General features: G+C 42.1%; 1 protein-coding gene across 2 annotated transcripts in view; it reads left to right on the forward strand.

Moving 5' to 3' along the window:
- DDX10 (DEAD-box helicase 10) overlaps nucleotides 1–17,705 on the forward strand; it is a 171,132-nt gene that overhangs the window by 136,463 nt on the left and 16,964 nt on the right. The window contains exon 17 of one of the 2 annotated variants that reach the window (XM_081860229.1): nucleotides 16,335–16,459. In XM_081860229.1, coding sequence (XP_081716355.1) covers nucleotides 16,335–16,459 — 125 coding nt within the window. Of the gene's footprint in view, nucleotides 1–16,334; nucleotides 16,460–17,705 lie in introns of those variants that run through there. The other variant, XM_081860230.1, reaches the window with a different exon arrangement.

The raw sequence follows: 17,705 nt of genomic DNA on the forward strand, positions 1-17,705 counted from the left end.
CCGCCCGGCGCCCTTAGGTTGCCCAGAGGTGTCAACCTTTGGGGGGGGGGAAGTTGTTGACCTTTTGCGGGATGCAGGGACTCACAGCACCCACCAATAGGGGTGCCAGCGCCCTCCCCCTCACAGGGGCGTATGAAGCTGGGTGTGGCTTCCATGTTGGGGGGAGACAAAATGTCGGGTGGCATAGTCGCCGTGCTGCCCGCCCACTGCCTCCCCCCTACTGCATGGTGGCTAACTGTTTCGGCTGTGCGCGCAGTGCCCGGGGAACAACGGGGAATGCAAGCAACAGCGGAGGAAAGATCTCCAGACAGTATCCACGTGCTCATATGCGGCCGGATTTGTTGCTGCTGTAGGCACTGTCGGTGCGCAACGGATCCCATCTGGAGATGTTTCCTCCGCTGCCGCTTGCATTCCCCATCATTCTGCGCTGGCACCCCATGTTGGGCGGTGCTGGGAGCGTGCGCCAACAGCAGAAAAGCCAGCAAAGGAACCCACAGCTCGGCGCATGCAATGGGATGTGTCACGCAGCGCCCACAACGTTACACGGTACTCCAGGCGCGGCACTGAAACAGTTAGCCGCCATGCAGCTGGGGCAGGAGCTGACAGCTGAGCAGAGCAGAGCAGAGCCCATTGGAGTGCCACGGGCTCTTCTGCTGCGGGTGGCTTGGCACGAGTTCGGGGGCGAGTGTTGGGAGTCTGGGGAAGAGCCGCTTGCAGCAGAAGAGCCTGCGGCGCGCCAATGGGCTCTGCTCCGCTTGGCTGTTGGCGGCTCTTTCCCAGACTCCAACGCTTGGCCCTGGACTCTCGGCCTGGCACTCCTGAGAGCCTGGCGCCCAGGTGCCGTGCACCCCTAGCACCAACGGTTAAGACGGCCTTGGATGCAGCTCTAATGGCATATAAAAAAAATCATTGTAGTGTTTGTTGGAGCCGTGCGTTGGATATTACTTTGAGTGGTCATGTTTCCAAGCCTTTGGGGGTTCAGATTTCATGGAAATCAATATACAGATGGAAACAGAACTTATAAAGACCCCAGGGTTTATTGAGGGAATTGCAACTGAACGATGCAAAATGTAGCACAGTGGAACCTCGGAAGTTGAACGGAATCCGTTCCGGAAGTCTGTTCAACTTCCAAAACGTTCAGAAACCAAGGTGCGGCTTCCGATTGGCTGAAGGAGCTCCTGCAGCCAATCGGAAGCCACATCGGACATTTGGGTTCCAAAGAACGTTCACAAACCGGAACACTCACTTCTGAGTTTGCGGCGTCCGGGAGCCAAAATGTTAGACTTGCAAGGCGTTTGGGATCCAAGGTATGACTGTACATAATAATGTTTTTTTAAAACAACAACAACAATGGCTTCACTCAGCACATGTCAGAGAAAAGGCACATCTTTATTAGGTCTCTTTCTCTGCTCAACACAGAAATTTGGGACCTCCTTAAGAGGTTTATGTCTCCAAGTTGCATGTGGAAACCAAAAAACTTGTATGTTCACTGTGACTCAGTGCTAACTGAAAAATTTCCTCTCATGAAGAGAAGTTCGGGGCTGTTTTCTCCATCTGCCAATTTTGTTTCATTATTGGAAATCTACACAGAGCCTTCAGTTATGTCAAGCATTTCAGTTAAACCAATCAATTTAATATGGTTAGACAACAATGATACAAATTGACCTACCAGAATTACTCTCCATGTTTCACTCTGTGTATTATTTATTTACTTACAAAGCTTATTTATTGCCTTTCTGCCTGTGGAAGACTCAAGGCATTGTACAGTAACAGCCGACCATCTGTCTCCTGCACAGGACTGTCCTCTGCACACACAAACACAACATAAAATAAAATTATGGTTGTCTAATGGTACAGGCAGGCTAGGCCTTGATTTGGTCCCCTGGACTAAGGTATATCACTCTCCACTTGTATACTCTGAACTTCTGCTGGGCTTTCCCCTTTGATAAAGCAGGCCCCTTCCTGAAATAGTATGTCTGTGGCTTTGTGTCACCTTTGGCAAAAGCATAAAAATATTTGTAAAGTAGCTCCCAGTAGATTCACAATGCATAAATGATGCTGTGTGTCAACTTGAGGGTTTTGTTTCTGTGCTAGAATAATAATGTTTTTGTAATTCTGGCAATTGTTACAGATAAAATTGGTACTAACAGTTTCCTGTGCATTAAATTAAAATGGCCCCCAAACTTATTGTTGAATCTAGCATTACAATGCAATTAAACCAAAATGGTAAGTAGCGGCAACACTGCCTTTGCTCAGGGGTAGCCTTGGCTTCTTTCCCAGAAACTATATTTGGCATAATTCTAGATGGGCGTTTCCACTCCACTGTAATTTTATAAAGTCTAATTGCTAAAAGTAAAAAAAAAATATATTGAAACCTCAGGCGTTGATTACATAAATGATCTAGAGTTAGGGGTAAGCAGTGAGATGGTTGTTTGTGGTGGTTTTAAAAAAGGGAAAAGATAATGAGGCGCATCAAAAGGCTCTTTCCAAAAAATGGCAAACGTGCAGTAAAACGGCAAATGCAATTCAGTTTAAGCAAGTGTAATGTGATGTATATTGGGAACAGAAACCCAAATTTTATATATATGCTCATGTTGTCTGAACTTGCAGTGATTGCCTCTTCACTCAGTGGTCTTACTCAGTATAATGATGGCAGCTTCTTGTGTTTTTATGAGCTGCTGTGTTGTAGGCTGAAATTATTTAGACCCTTTCAATGAAACCTTGCCTGGGTTGTTTTCTGTTCTAATTTCCCCCCTATGCACTTTCATTGACATCTAATTGACCTCAAATGCCATTTTAGTGAAAACGACCAATAAGAGTGGAGATTTGGGTGTGTGGAGTGTTAAAATGGCACAGAGCAGTTGAACAACCTACTAAAGAAAAAAATAGATGGAATATGAAAGTGCTCACGTTGGAGTGAGATTTCCAAGGTTTTTCTCTTATCATTTTGTGATTGTCCTTAAGTCTAAATATCAGCTTAAGAAAAATCATTGCTTGGTATGAATAGTAATTGTAAAACTAGACTTTTCTGTATCAACATAGGAGGTGTTTTCACCTCTCTCTGAAAATCATGCATTTCCAATGAAGAGAATATACTTTAAAATCTTTCCATCTTCCTATGCAATGTTATTAGCACATAATTAAGGAAAGTGCAACTAAAAAATAGCAAACTGTCCTCCTGACAAAATAAATGTGTGACTTTTGTTATGCAGACACTAATAGAAAGCACCCAAGCAAGTTGAATAATAAAATAACAGTTAATTAAAAACAATAAGGAAACACAGTTCCTGGCAAAAATAATTTGATTCCAACAGGTAAATGCCGTAGATCAAATCTAGTTACACTGCTATAAAACCTCTTCTAATTTACTGCACCATGATGGTTAATTCTTCTGATTGAGCGCACCATATTAGTTAATTTTATACAACGTGGGTACTTGGGTCAGTCTGTCTGAGCATATCTACTAGAATAAAATTACCATTGAGAGAAATTGCTATTAAAACCTCATCTCTGTTTTAATTGCAAGTCTCTGAGTTGCTGAAATAAAAATTGTGTGGCGCTGGGATGAGTTTCATGCGTTCAGGGGTAGCGCAGATAGATGTTCATTAGATTACAGCAAGAGACCATTTTTCATGTGTGAGAAAACTGACTGGTTCTTTTTTTTTTTTTTTAAACGACTGATCACTTAAAGTGTTCATTTTGCCACAAAGATATTCTGAACAAGGAGAAAGGTACACAAGTTACTTTTGCCGTCAAATTGACTCCAGCGACTCGATGTATTTACAGTAGTTTTGTGGGGGTGGGGGTTCTTTCTAAAAATATTATGTACTTTAAGGATTTTTTAGCAAGGCTAAACTGACTAGTGCCAATAAAGAGTTGGAGTCGAAAACATCTAAAGGGCAGCAGATTGGTAAAGACTGGGCATAAAATGTTTTATTACAAAGTACTGATGGATTATAATGGCAACGCGATGTTTTTTTGTTTTGGTTCATACTCTGTCTTTTTATGTAACAGTAGCACAATGATGTCCTCACAGTGGGGAGGGAATACCTTTCAGTGAAGACTGGGTTGCCTAGCATATTTGGGGAAAGGGAGTTTTTTCTCACAAGTACAGTCCTTGCAATTTCTTCTATTCAGACATTCCATATCAAGTGATCCAACTTTTTTTTACTTCATGTAATCCAATTTTCTTAATATTCTGTACACTTGTTGAATGATCAAAACTAAGTTCAATTTTTTTTTTTTAATCTCATCACGTTTTTTAGTTATGAGGGTTTTTTGTTTTTGTTTTTAAAAAAGACAATTTTGGTCTTGACAGACTAAAAGAAAACCTTACAAGCTCAGCCCATGATTAGGATACGTCAAAACTAAAAACACCAATCTCTTTAGGACTTCACTGCCTTTCATATGATATGTCACATAATGAACTTACACTAAATTTTAAATTTGTTATAAAATTTAAATTTGTTATAAAATTTAAAAAGTGATCAAAAAATTAATATAATTTTAAAATTCCAAAAATTGTATTGATTATTTAATATTTCTAAGAGTTACCTGCAAAATTTCATCTTAGGATCTCAATGGGATCACATTTTGTACATACATGTCTGCCTTATTGGGTTCTATTTAGGATAAATGGGTCTTCATGGAGTAAAAGATATCAGAACAATCAAGACTTTGACTATAATATCAGTTGCTTCCAGCATTTCTTTAGAAAGTTATTCAATTAAAGGGGGTCTGAAAAGCTAGTCAGGCTTTTCTTTTAAAAATGTGTTCCAAAGTCGAGTTCTATTGCTTTGAATGAATTCTTGTTAGTACTTCATTTCATGAACATTATACCAAATAGAAATCAAACAAAATTATGGGGGGAAAACCTTACACATGAAATTGAGTCCAATAAGTTAGGGTTGCCATATTTCAAAAAGTCATATGTTGGTATTTTTAAAAGGAAACCACCAAAATAGTTGAGCTTTGCCCCCCCCCCCCCCAAAAAAAAACCCCACAATTTTTTGATTGACTTGCCTAAGATCCAGGACAAGGTGCTGCCTTTCTGAAATTCCACCTGGATGTCAGTTCTGCCTTTGAAATCCCAGTAATGTCTGGGAAAATTCGGGCGTATGGCCTAAATATGTTATATGCTTCAAGCGTGATTTGAGGGGAGGAATTAATTATTGGTACACACAGCAGTTAGAATGATCATTGAATAATCATATGTGACAGACATTCCCTCCCTCTTTTCCTTTTTAAATGAAGCTGAGATTTTCAAGGGCAAAGGCTTGCTGTTCGGTTTCTTCAATGCCTGAAGAAGAGATTTAAGACTGGTTAGGTGATAAAAGCTCAACAGATTTATTCCAGGGTGCTTATTTTTGCATAATGCAGATATTTATAAAATTACAAGTTATCTTTAAAACGTTCTCCTCTTTAAAAAGTTCTCAACTTTATTCCAGACATCGGAATTGCTGCTACGTAAAAGGAGGCAGTGCCAGGGATAAATGTTTACGCCAGATTTAGTTTTTGCTTAAGTTCAGTGGCCATGTTTAAAATGCAGGAAGGTTATTTCATTTCAGTTCTCATTATTTCCAAACCTTACAGTCTGCAATTTGTATATTTAGCTGCCAAATAAAACATCCTTTGGCAAATCAAAATCTTCCCCAGTATTTCTTATGCAAACTAATGCAAGTTTTGGGATTGAAAAAGGTTGGGGGATAGAGAGGGAGTATGAGAAATTGACATAATGATTATCCTGGAGAGGGAAAGTTGCATATTCTCCAAATACAAACATACCACATTCTTAACAGTGCTATATATAAAAAAAATCCAGTTTGAAAAATAATGCAGGGAAAATGAGATCTGACCACAGTGTTGTGTCTTTATCAAGCTTCTTATATGTAGCAATATGGCAGGACGTCTTAGGAAAGTATAGATAGAGGAGCTACAAGCTCCTATTTATTATTTATCCCAGTGCAGCATAATATGAAGGCTGCTGGGATAGTTCAGTCAGAAGAACATGAGACTCTTAATCTCAGGGCCATGGATCCAGGCCCCACTTTGGGCAAAAGATTCCTGAATTGTGAGGGGGTTGGACTAAATGACTCTTCTGGTCCCTTTCCAACTCTAATATTATATGATTCCATGAAGAGCTGTAGCATCCCTTGACAAATCCATGCTGCTCACATATACTGTATGTGCGTTCTCTCTCTCATTCATATATATGGAGGAGTCTGCCAAATGCCGGTAGGTTATCCTTATTAGCTGGAAAGGTGCATATTCAGTGCAACCCTGCAGCCTCTTTCAGTGTATGATTAATGCATGAAGGGGACTTCTGCTGCCTTGCCATCTTGTTGACTCCGCCAGTCTTTCTCAGCTGGTAGCAGTCAGCACGGTGCTTTGGCCCTATTTTTCACTTGGGTGCTTAGATTGGCAGAGAGAGTTCTCTTGGTAGTTGCACCCCCTCAGAAATATTCTCTGTGGCCGCCCCTAAGTTGTAGAACTTCCTCCCCACAGAGGTGCAACTGGCAACTTCACTATACAATTTTTAGAAAATGCTGAAAACTTATCTCTTTACCCTGGTCATTAACACCTGAGCTGTATATTTTCAGGACCACCCCAGTTATTCACAGTCACATGTTTAGTAATGTTGCGTTTCTTAAAACTGTTTTTAATGTTGTATTTTATATAGTTGTAACCAGCCCTGGGACCTTAAGATTATGGGCAGTTAATAAATTGAATTAAAAATGATAATCACATTTTAACGTAAGTTTAAGCTAATGGGTGTGGTCTGTTGCAACCATGACGTACCCAAGCTGTATGCAGGAAACCAAGAACACACCTTGGCTTCGCATTGTAGTTTGTTTGGAAAGAAACAAACCAGGAGTGCTGGCTAAGACACATGGTTTGTTGTTGCTGGTTGAATGAAGGGAGGAGCAAAATGGAAGCACTTCTCTTGCATGTACTTGTGGTTTGTGCCACATTATAGTTTAATTAAACCATTCACCTTGGCTTTGCAGTGCATGCAAATAGAGCCATTGAGTTGAGGGAGACCTCCAGGTGCACAAGAATTTTAATTATTATTATTATTTTAATGAGCCCAATGTATCAGGCATGCTAAACCTGCGGAAACATCCCTCTAGAAGCACCGTATCTGTCGAGGCCAAGTCTGTTGTTCATACAACAGCATCTGTTCTTGTAACTAGTTAAGAACATAAGAAGAGGCTGCTGGATCCAGTGGCGTAGCGTGGGTTGTCAGCACCCGGGGCAAGGCAAGTAATTTGCGCCGCCTAACCCGTGGATTTGCGCCCCCTAACCCTAACCCCCAGATGTTGTGCCCGGTGCGGCCGGCCCCCCCCCCCTGCACCCCCATGCTACGCCACTGGCTGGATCAGGCCATTGGCCCATCTAGTCCAGCACCCTGTGGCCAACTAGATGCCTGTAGGAAACCCATAAGCAGGACTGGAGCACAAGGGCACTCTCCCCCTGCTGCCTCCGACCGCAGAGGTAGAGCATAGCTATCATCGCTAGTTGATTGTCTAGTTCATGGGTAGGCAAACTATGGCCCAGGGGCCGGATCTGGCCCAATCACCTTCTAAATCCGGCCCGCAGACAATCCGGGAATCAGTGTGTTTTTACATGAGCAGAATGTGTGCTTTTATTTAAAATGCATCTCTGGGTTATTTGTGGGGCATAGGAATGTGTTCATTCCCCCCCCCCATATACTCCGGCCCCCCACAAGGTCTGAGGGACAGTGGACCAGCCCCCTGCTGAAAAAGTTTGTTGACCCCTGGTCTAGTTTAAGCACCCAAGTGTGTTTGTCCAAGATAAATTTCAGTTCATCACCCAGTTTTAGAAAGTTCAATTTCATTTTTAAAGGAGAAAAAAAAGATAATTTTTTTTCGTTGAATAGTTATTAACAAAATTATAGGCATTCAATAACTGGTGATGTAACAGGTTACAGACTCCGCCAACCCAGAAATAGTGCTTCAGGTTAAGAACTTTGCTTCAGGATGAGAACAGAAATCGTGCTCTGGCGGCGCGGCGGCAGCAGGAGGCCCCATTAGCTAAAGTGGTGCTTCAGGTTAAGAACAGTTTCAGGTTAAGTACGGACCTCCGGAACGAATTAAGTACTTAACCTGAGGTACCACTGTATTGGATTATTCAGAAGATCCATACTGAATATTTCCCATTTTGAGGAGGGGAAGAGTTTTTCGCTTGCTTAACTTTTTTCTTTATTATTGTTAACTTAAATAGGCTTTTTTTCAGCTTAGCTCACCAGAGCTCAGCTCCAACACCTCTCAGGAGAACAAGGGAGAAGTTCATGGTGAGCTCCAGCACCTCTTTTTCTAGAAAAATAGCACTGGTGTTAGCTATTCCATGATCATTTCATCCCACACTCAAGAGAACCAAGCTGTTGTTTACTTCCACTTGGGCATCCTTTTCTTTTTTTAACAGTCCTGTACCAGCCCACATATACCCTTTTCAAGTAAGAAATGTTTGAGATGACTTTAACAAGTCAATGTTGAAATGTGGTTCAATTCCCAAGTGACTTTCTGTTGGGAAATCTAAATCTCCCAGACACTTATTAAATTGTCCTTTTTCCCCCAGCTGTCGCTGAATCTCTACACTGTTTCTTTGGGTTGAACAACAACAGTAAAAAGCGATGTAAGATAACACTCAGGATGGATTTTGTTTGGTCTTTTTCCAGTTTCGGCTGCCTCCCACTTTTCAACTGCAGTAAAGAGTCACTACGTAATAAGATCTGAGTTAATGGTAAAATCCAGATTAATACTGAGAATTAATTAGGTGGAAATACATCATAATTTCATGCCTTTTGGAGATTACAGTTGAGTTCTCATGTAAACCACAAATGGTTAAGTTTTTTACCTCAGTATTTTCTTTCCTGCATGGATAATAACTTTTTGGGAACACTATTTCATTTTGGTAAAATAAGAAAAGAAAAGAATTCTGATCTCAATTACTCAGAACAAAGCTACTTGTTAGCTAGTAATGAGCACACTTATAGAAGTAGTCCAACCTAGATATTTCAGGAAATGACTGAGATTTTTAAAAGCAACAAAAACAACAAACAGCTGAATAGGTTGGAGACATCTCATTTAGACGCGTTTGCGAGATAGAGCTTATCTCCAGAAACCAAGCTTTATACATGTTATCATACTTATGTGTGTTACCATTCTCTGCTGAGCACAAACAAATGCAAGCCTAGTTACATTGGGATGGTGTTCATAAACTGACTCCAAAGAAAAACATGGCTCTTCCACATTCCCGGTGCAGGATTCTGTTGGAGTAAGCATAATTCCAACCTGAAAATAAATGGCACCTCTGCTGGTTGAACACAGATCACACTCACTGGATCTCTGGTCTGAGTTGCGTTCCGCAAGTGGGTCCTGCCTTAGTGTCTCATATTTGTTCTGTTTGCATGTGCAAGGACATGTGCGTATTTATTTGATTTGTTGGATGTTCATCCTATTCTAAAAAGAGCACAGTGAAGGCAGCTGCTTGATCTCAATAGGCAGTCTAAGTTCCCTAGTGTAAGTGCTTCAGCCTAAATGATCGCGATCTTACCAATGTGAAACAGATATTATGTGGCCACCTTTAGTAGTGCCAGTTCCGCTGACCAAAGTGGTTGAGTGGGCACGTGTAGAATAAGGTGGCCTCGTAGGTTGTGGGACAGTTACTGAAAATACATACTTAAGTGCCCTTGCTTTTCAGAATGGATGTGTCTATGGCAGTGTTTCCTAATTTTGGGTCTCCAGCTGCTTTCAGACTACAATACCCATCATCCCTGACCACTGGTCTTGGTAGCTAGGGATGATGGGAGTTGTAGTCTAAAACAGCTGGAGACCCATGGTTGGGAAACACTGGTCTACTGTATAGTGAAGAAGGCACCTTTCAGGTCATCCTAGATGTTGTGATGGTACAAAGGAGATGGTGGAGCACCAATGTAATGTATTCTCCAAGACCTACCTGAGAAAATAGCTCCAGATGGCCAAAGCATGGTAGAGGCCAGACTGGTACATAATAGTTTGCATTTTCCATTTACCCTACCAAATTGAGACAAATATTTACTTGTTTTCCATCTGTGACAGATTTCCTTGGCACACTTGACAGATAACTACAGGGAAGGTATATGAACAATAAAACCAACAAAGTCTTGTATCAGATATCATTACTTTTCACTAAATTAATTTAAGATGTTTCAATTGCATAACACTTGAAATATAATATATAGCATTAATAACTGCAGCCTCAACAGCCTTTTGGTTTGATCACTCTTATCCGCATTGTCCCCAAATGTAATCTTCTAGGAGTTGAGAAGCCTTGTTTCCTATTTTTATGAAAGCTAGACACAAGTCATCAATCACAGAATGTATTTCATCTTGCTTGCTGTAGATAAGTTACACTCTTTACACAGTATAAGGATTTGTCAAGTATTCCTGTAATAAAGAGACAAATGAATGAGCAGCTTGGAAACGTAATGTGCTAGCAGATGAAAAATTGGTGTTTCATAGACTACCGTATTCTGTAGAGACAACTTTAATACCTGCATTAAAAAGAGAGAGATGAAAGTGACCTTCTGTAAATGTGGGGACGGGTCACACATTACAATAGGGTCATATTTGCATGGAGAACTGTAATATGTGGACTATGCTATGCTCAAAAACAGCTTTCTGGCAGCAGTTTGTATACTGGCTGAAAAAATGCAACATGACCTCTAAATGAGAGTTTACTATGGTTTTTAGAGGAATCACAAATGGGACGTTTCAATGGTGGCTGTGAACAACCATGGAGGGCTTGGTTTTCAAGCTAAAGTGGTCCAGGCAAGTGCATTCCATGGAAACATTTAGGGAACCCTGTGAGCAATGCTTCCTGCTCATACATTTTTTATTGGGGATTCAGGAAGGTCACACGCAAACCAAAGACTGGCATCAGCTCTACCGAGAAAAGTGTGTTCCCAGCCCTATGTGAAGATATCAGGGGCAAAACTGTGCTAAGGCCTTTCCCCAGTGTAGCTGTAAAGAGATGTTGCTTCAGCAAAGAGCTTGAAGTCTTATTACACTGGCAAGGGATGTGTTGTCGTTGACCGTGCCTTGTTGCAGGAACCAGCTGTGTGTTTTTAAGTCACACGTACCTGGTTTTGTACCCATCAGCCCATGCAAGGTTGGAGAGGCTCAGGTGCTGTTGGGGACTCGTATTCTGAGTCCGAGAACAAGGGTAAGGATATGGGAGAACATACTGAAGGTTCTCCCCTGTACGGAGTAGCCTCTACCCTATATCCTTGTGGTATTGCAGCCCCTACTGAGGTTAGGCGCCATGACACTGGCCCATAATGAATCAGTATCTGGAAGTGTGCTGTTTGAATATTCAGGAGCTTAGTTTATTACTTCCAAACTCTCTTGGGAAAAAATGTTTTGGGACCTCCAGTATATAACACATAGCTTGCCACACTAAACTTTAAATTTCATGTTGCGTGTGACATTTTCAGTATCTGTGATGAGCCATCCTTATTTTATGTTCAGAGCCAACATAGGAGGAGTGCGGGCGGAGAGGGGGAGAACCCACCTTTTTTAATCCCAAAGGTCAAAACCATAGTGTGAAATTAGATAGTTAAACTTTATGTTGTTGAGGGTTTTTTTAAATTAAATTTATTTTCCTTGGTTTAAGGACTTTGAAAAGTCAAGTGTATTTTCCAAGTCACAAGGGGTCAGAAAACTACATATCTGTTGAAAATAAAACTCAGCTGTATAAACACAAGAAAGTTGATTAATGTGCCTCACACTGAGTAAAGTAATACACAAAAAACAAGGATAAAAGAAAGAGAATAAAATCTTAAAGCAGATTAAGATTTTGTCAGATGCAGTGAATTAAAATCTATTGAAATATCCAGATAAAGGAAAATGTTTTGCCCTGTATCTAAACTATTGCAACATTGGTGCTAAATAAACCTCTTTGGGGAATGATCAGGGCACAAATCAATTGACGAGAACCCGCTCGCCATCCGTAAATAATCAGTCTCACACCAAAATGGGTTGTAGAAATCTGGCCGCAGCTCTCTCTAGAAGCTGCTGCTGCCCCAACCTTTATTGTGAGTCCCAGAAAAGATACAAATTCAAGGAGAGAGCTTTGCCTCAGTCAGCAGATAAAAGACAATACAATACATTAGTCTCATGTTCTCACACCAGACCACGCAGTTGATCATGCTATGCTACGTGGACCAATCATTGGATGGCATGAGCTCTCCACGCGTTGATCATGCTTCCAAGCAATGCTTTTAGCTATGAAATCATCCTTGCGATAATAAACTTTTGCCCATGCTCTTATGGACAAATGACCATATTCCCACAATCAATCTGATGAAAAAGGTACATGGAGAAGCAGCGGCGTAGCGTGGGTTGTCAGCACCCGGGGCAAGGCAAGTAATTTGCGCCCCCTAACCCGGGGCAAGGCAAGTAATTTGCGCCCCCTAACCCGGGGCAAGGCAAGTAATTTGCGCCCCCTAACCCGTGGATTTGCGCCCCCTAACCCTACAAATCTATGCCTATGAATGATGGCCCCCCTCTCTCTCTCTTTCTCATATTCCAATTGATTCCCATTTCGGCCGATCGATCCCCCAAGCTCTCACCCAGCGAAATTCGTGCGTAATTACGCTTCGCCATCCCTAATCCTGCCGCTTCCACCGGGAAATCATGACGGTGCATTTCTCCTCTCCAAACTTTCCCAGGCCCTTTGCTGGCCGGCGCAGCCCTTTTGGCTACGAGCTCCCCTCCTTCTCTGCCCGCTTCCGACCCCACCTCCCCGTCCAGCCTCCCTACCTCCTGAAAAAAGGCGCCGGCGCCGAGCAGGACACCCCCGCGGCCATCGGAGAGAGGCGGGGCCGAGGGAAGCAAGCCAATGGGCGAGGCGGGGGTAGGTGGCCACGGGGGCGGGCGCTGCCGCAGTCCTCGGGTGGGCAAGGTAGGAGCAGGCGGAGGCTGGCCGGCCACTCTGACAATAGGGGCGGGCCGAGGGCACGACGGGGCTGGGCCCTCTGGACTCGCGCCCCCCCCAGATGTTGCGCCCAGTGCGGCTGGCACCCCCGGCACCCCCCACGCTACGCCACTGTGGAGAAGGGCCCTGGCAGAATATATTAGAATATAAGCAAGTTGATTTGGGAATAGGCACTACTGCACGTGTTTGGGATGCAAACTGTTGATGAGAGCGATAAGTTTGTCATATGGCATAGGGAATTTGTTGTATAAAGAAACAAAGCAGTTTAAAAAAACCATCCACCAGTTAACATAAGTCCTTTTACAAGTAACTCTTCCCAGATATTGTTTATCCATACAGTATTCCTTAATGGGTTTTCCTAGCACTGAAAAAGAGAGGGAAATGTAGCATTTTCTGCATCATTTTCCTTCCAACTGCAATGTAAGCAAAGTTACTGAGAAGTTCCATAAAAGTTATATAAACCCATTTCTCTTGTGCACACATTTCCCTAAGGGGCAGATATTGAGCTCCCTGAAGGAGGCTGATGTGTTGAAATGTTTGAACACAAGAGACTACTTTTGAGAATTACGTTCTGTACATGGGCTGACAGCCGTGACTGCCGTGAACCTTGAAAGTGACAAAAGGGTGTGCGAGATAAGAGAATGTAGGCACGTCAAGTACATTTTGTGTAATGTGGAAGAAAAATAAGAAAGATTTAGGCTCTGGGTGGTTATGCTTTTCTGCCTTAAAAGGAAGATAATTTCTCTCTGCATTTTGTTTCCATGTCTTTACTTGTCAGTTTTGTCATATTTTGTGTTTCCCTAATCTTACTGAATCTCATCAGAATGAGGCATTAGAGAAGAAAGAGCTTTGTTTTTCAGCATCCTGTATTTTGTTATACAATAGATTGGGAAGGTCCTCATAAAGCTTAGACTTATCACTCTGATCATGTTTATCTGAACGTAGCTTCCACTGAAGTCAGTGCAAATTAGTTTTCAAAACAGGATGTCAACGTTGCAAAGGTTCTAAATTGCACAATAAAAGTATTTTGTCAACTCTTTATTGAAGAGACCTGCAATGGCTTTTCAGCTATCTTAATTTTTTGATTGAAAGCAATGCTTCCTGAAGATACCAGAATATTTTCTCCAATTTTTTTTTAAAAAAGCAAAACCTTAAAATAGGTAAATGCTTACACACATCATTCCTGGCCGTTCCCCCTATCAGCTTTAGGGGTTCTTTTGTCTTCCAGCGGTGATCCCAGCCAGTCAGGAATTATTTGGTGACATGCTGCAGAGCCCATTGCAGTTTGCTGTTGCTAATGTCGCTGAGGGCAAGCAAAGATTATTTAGAGCAGTGTTTCCCAGCTAGCTGTTTTTGGACTACAACTCCAATCACCCCCCAGCTAGCAGGAACAGTGGTCCAGGGATGATGGGAATTGTAGTTCAAAACAGCTGGAGACACATGTTTGGGAAACACTGATTTAGAGCAAGGTCAATGCTTCCTGGTCTAGTCACAAAGGTCAAGGGTCATGTAGTGATATTGTGATAGCATCACAGAGGGCAACTAAAACCTATTCAGAGCGATCTTGAAAAACTATGGGGGCAGGGGGCTTATGCCATACAGATGATGATCATCATCATCAGATGTAAAGAAACAGCAATATGGAGAAAAACAGAATAAATACAAAAGTCTTTTTCTACTATAGTAGCCTCTGCCAACACAGTAGGACCGTCCTGGCTGGGCCTGATGGGAGTTTTACTCCCAAATGTCTGGTGAGCATATGTTGGCGAAGGCTGAACTATAGCTTATATAGCCATAATGAACCCGCCATACTAAACCTGCCATATTTCAAGCAGTTGTGTTCTTGTTGTGTTCTCTTTGGCAAACGATTCATTCAACAGAAGTGACTTTGAGGTGAACGAATATCTCATCTCTATAAATCTTTGTCGTTTTGTCTGCAGAGTTCTGTCTTGGGTGCACTTCCCCCTTTGCACATTCCTCTTTTCTTTTTAAACTCTCTCTGCGTTTTGTGGTGAGGTGGACGTAGGAAGCGTGACACTTCATCACACCAGTGAGAAAGCAGATGCCTTTGCTTGCTTTGCACCTGCACTGTAACCAGAATGCTGGGTGACAAAATTAGCTGTGGTGTTGTACTTCACACATGCATCTCTACGGTTGGTAGGGAAGAAGGAAAAAGACCAAGCAACCAATCTGTCAAGCTGCCCTCAGCAAGGCATCTGTCTGTTTTGTTCCCCTGCCCCCACTCCTCCCTCCCTCTCTTTTTGGTAGTTTGCTGTGTAAAGTGAATCTATCTCTTGGTTTTATTGATCATTATGAGCCATGGTTTACTGTTGTTTGTTGAGAGTGAATATTCCAGGCTTAACTGCCCCCCACCCAACTTTATATATTGGCTTTTTATAATAAATCTGATTTCCTCCTCCTTCTCCTCTTTCTCTGTGACCTTTAAAATAGCACAAGAGAGTTTTTTTGGGAAGCAGTAAAGGACTCTTGCAGGGGTGTCAAAACCATAATTCACCTCCATGTCCCCTTGCGCTCTCCCTGACTCCAAAGGTCAACCAGAGGAACTTTGCAAGAAAAGCACAAAATTACTGTGTTGTTGGCTCTGCTTGTTCATAATAATATAAAAGCAGTTAACAGAGGGAAGAATGTGTTTTTATTGTACTGTCTTGCTGTTTTATTGGGCTGCTTTGGAGGGATGGAAAACTAGTAAATAAAAACAAGTTGATTGAAATGAAGTTTTCTAAAAAGGATCTTGTAATCAGAGATTAAGGCCACTGGAAAGAGATAGTTATTGTAAAAAAAAAAAAGTTCTTTAAATATTAAGAGATGTTAGTGAAACACTCTTCTTTTTAACATTAGAGTATGCTAGCAAAGTGCCCATCATAACTATCAGTGGCAGATTTGGACAAGCATCTTGTCTTTTTCAAGGATTCCCGAGGGGAGTAGCAATGAGTACATAATGGGCTGGTTTGCACATGGTGCTAAACCATGGTTTAATGCTATGTGAATGAGCAGGATGGAGGCTGTAGCACCAAACCGAACCATGGCTTGGTGCAAACGTGAGGTCTCTTGGGGAGGAGCCTATAGCCACTTTGCTCCTCTTCGGTCCTTTTAGCTCAACACAGCAACTAAGTCAAGGTTTGGCTGAGCCTGTCAACCACACCCGGACTGATGGTTAAACTCTCCTCTGATGCATCACCAGCTGTACGCAAATCTTGGCTTAATTGCTGGACTGGACTAAAATGACCAGGAAAGAAGAAACACACCGACACACATTTTTGAAGGAACATGAAATATGGAGGCGTCTAATTCTGTATTTTGTTTGTTTCACTCAGATGGAAGAGGAATGTGTCGCCTTTCTGGATCGCAGTGAAAGTGATGATGACTTTGATCCAAGCATCCTTCCAGACCCTGACAGATATACAGACTCGGACCAAGAGGCTGATCCAGAAAGCCATGGGTATGTGTTGCATCTTGATAATACGGTTTCTCTCTCTCCCTCCCTTTGTCTTCACCTTCCATATTATCAAAACCTTTAACCAATCAAAAACTACCCGTGGCAAATAACTATTCTGCCACAGTCAAATAAACCAATGATCTGAAGTTCCTTCAGGTTTGCTGATGTTTGGATGTTCAGCTGCTTTCATTCATGTATCTTCATGAGAATATGAAAACGGCAGAGAGCAATTTTGTGGTGCTGGACCCTTGAGGAGGTTGTGGAACCTAAATTGTGCACCTTGCTTGACTAATCAGCCTCAATATTGGTTCATTTGGTTTATACACTGCTATGGGAATTTACCATGTATTTGGGGATCAGGTTTGGAAAATCCCAATTGGCACCTTATGCTAACTGTTATTTATTTGCTTATGTCCCACTCTTTTCTTAGAACAGCTTATAAAAATTGTTTCGTGCCAAGTAGCCTAGCTTGAAAAATAAGCTGAGCAGCATAGCTTGTCTGTCCATTGTTCCACAAAAGCATGTTTTCCTGTCCATCTTGTGTGTCCCTAATGAACAGAAATTTTGCTCAACCAGGTCCATTGTCATTTCCATCCTTAAACCATGCAATGTATCAGTTGGCCTCTACGTTCTTTCCTACCAAGTTCCTAGCTGTTTAGTAAGCAAGTCAGATTTGAAATCCCTGCAGCACAGCAGCGCTTTCATGGTCTTGGTAAGGATTTGCTTGTTTATTTATTTATATTTATTTATGACATTTCTATACAGTGCTGCCCATTCAACGAAGTCCTCTGGATGGTGAAAAAGCCAATACACTTTTCAGCTTAGTTTAGTCATATTGCGTACCACATCACTGACTGCTGGTTTGGGCTCTCCCCCACCCCCTGCCAAATCCTTCAGAAAAAGCTTACAGTGTCATTTTTGCCCTTATTTTTTGTTCATTACCATACCATGAAGATCGAGAAAGACCTGCAGGCCAGTGGCGTGCTGTCATTTCTGAGGCTGTCTGCTTTCTTTAGCTGTGGGAATAAGGGAGTACAAGTGGACCTTGCACGGTTCAGGAATTTGCTGCTACTAGGAGCCCAGTGGAGTCTGTTGGCAGGCTTCATGGCACAGCATAAAAGCCTTTGGCTGGCTGGGCTATTGATTAACTGTAGAATAAGGGGAAGGAAGTCCACCTCAAGTGCTTCTTCTCTTCTGTGCTTCTGTATGAAATATAATTGGGTCACACATTTTCTTTTGTGAGCCAGGA

Source organism: Podarcis erhardii (genome assembly GCF_964252035.2).
Source record: "Podarcis erhardii genome assembly, chromosome: 4".
NCBI lineage: Eukaryota > Metazoa > Chordata > Lepidosauria > Squamata > Lacertidae > Podarcis > Podarcis erhardii.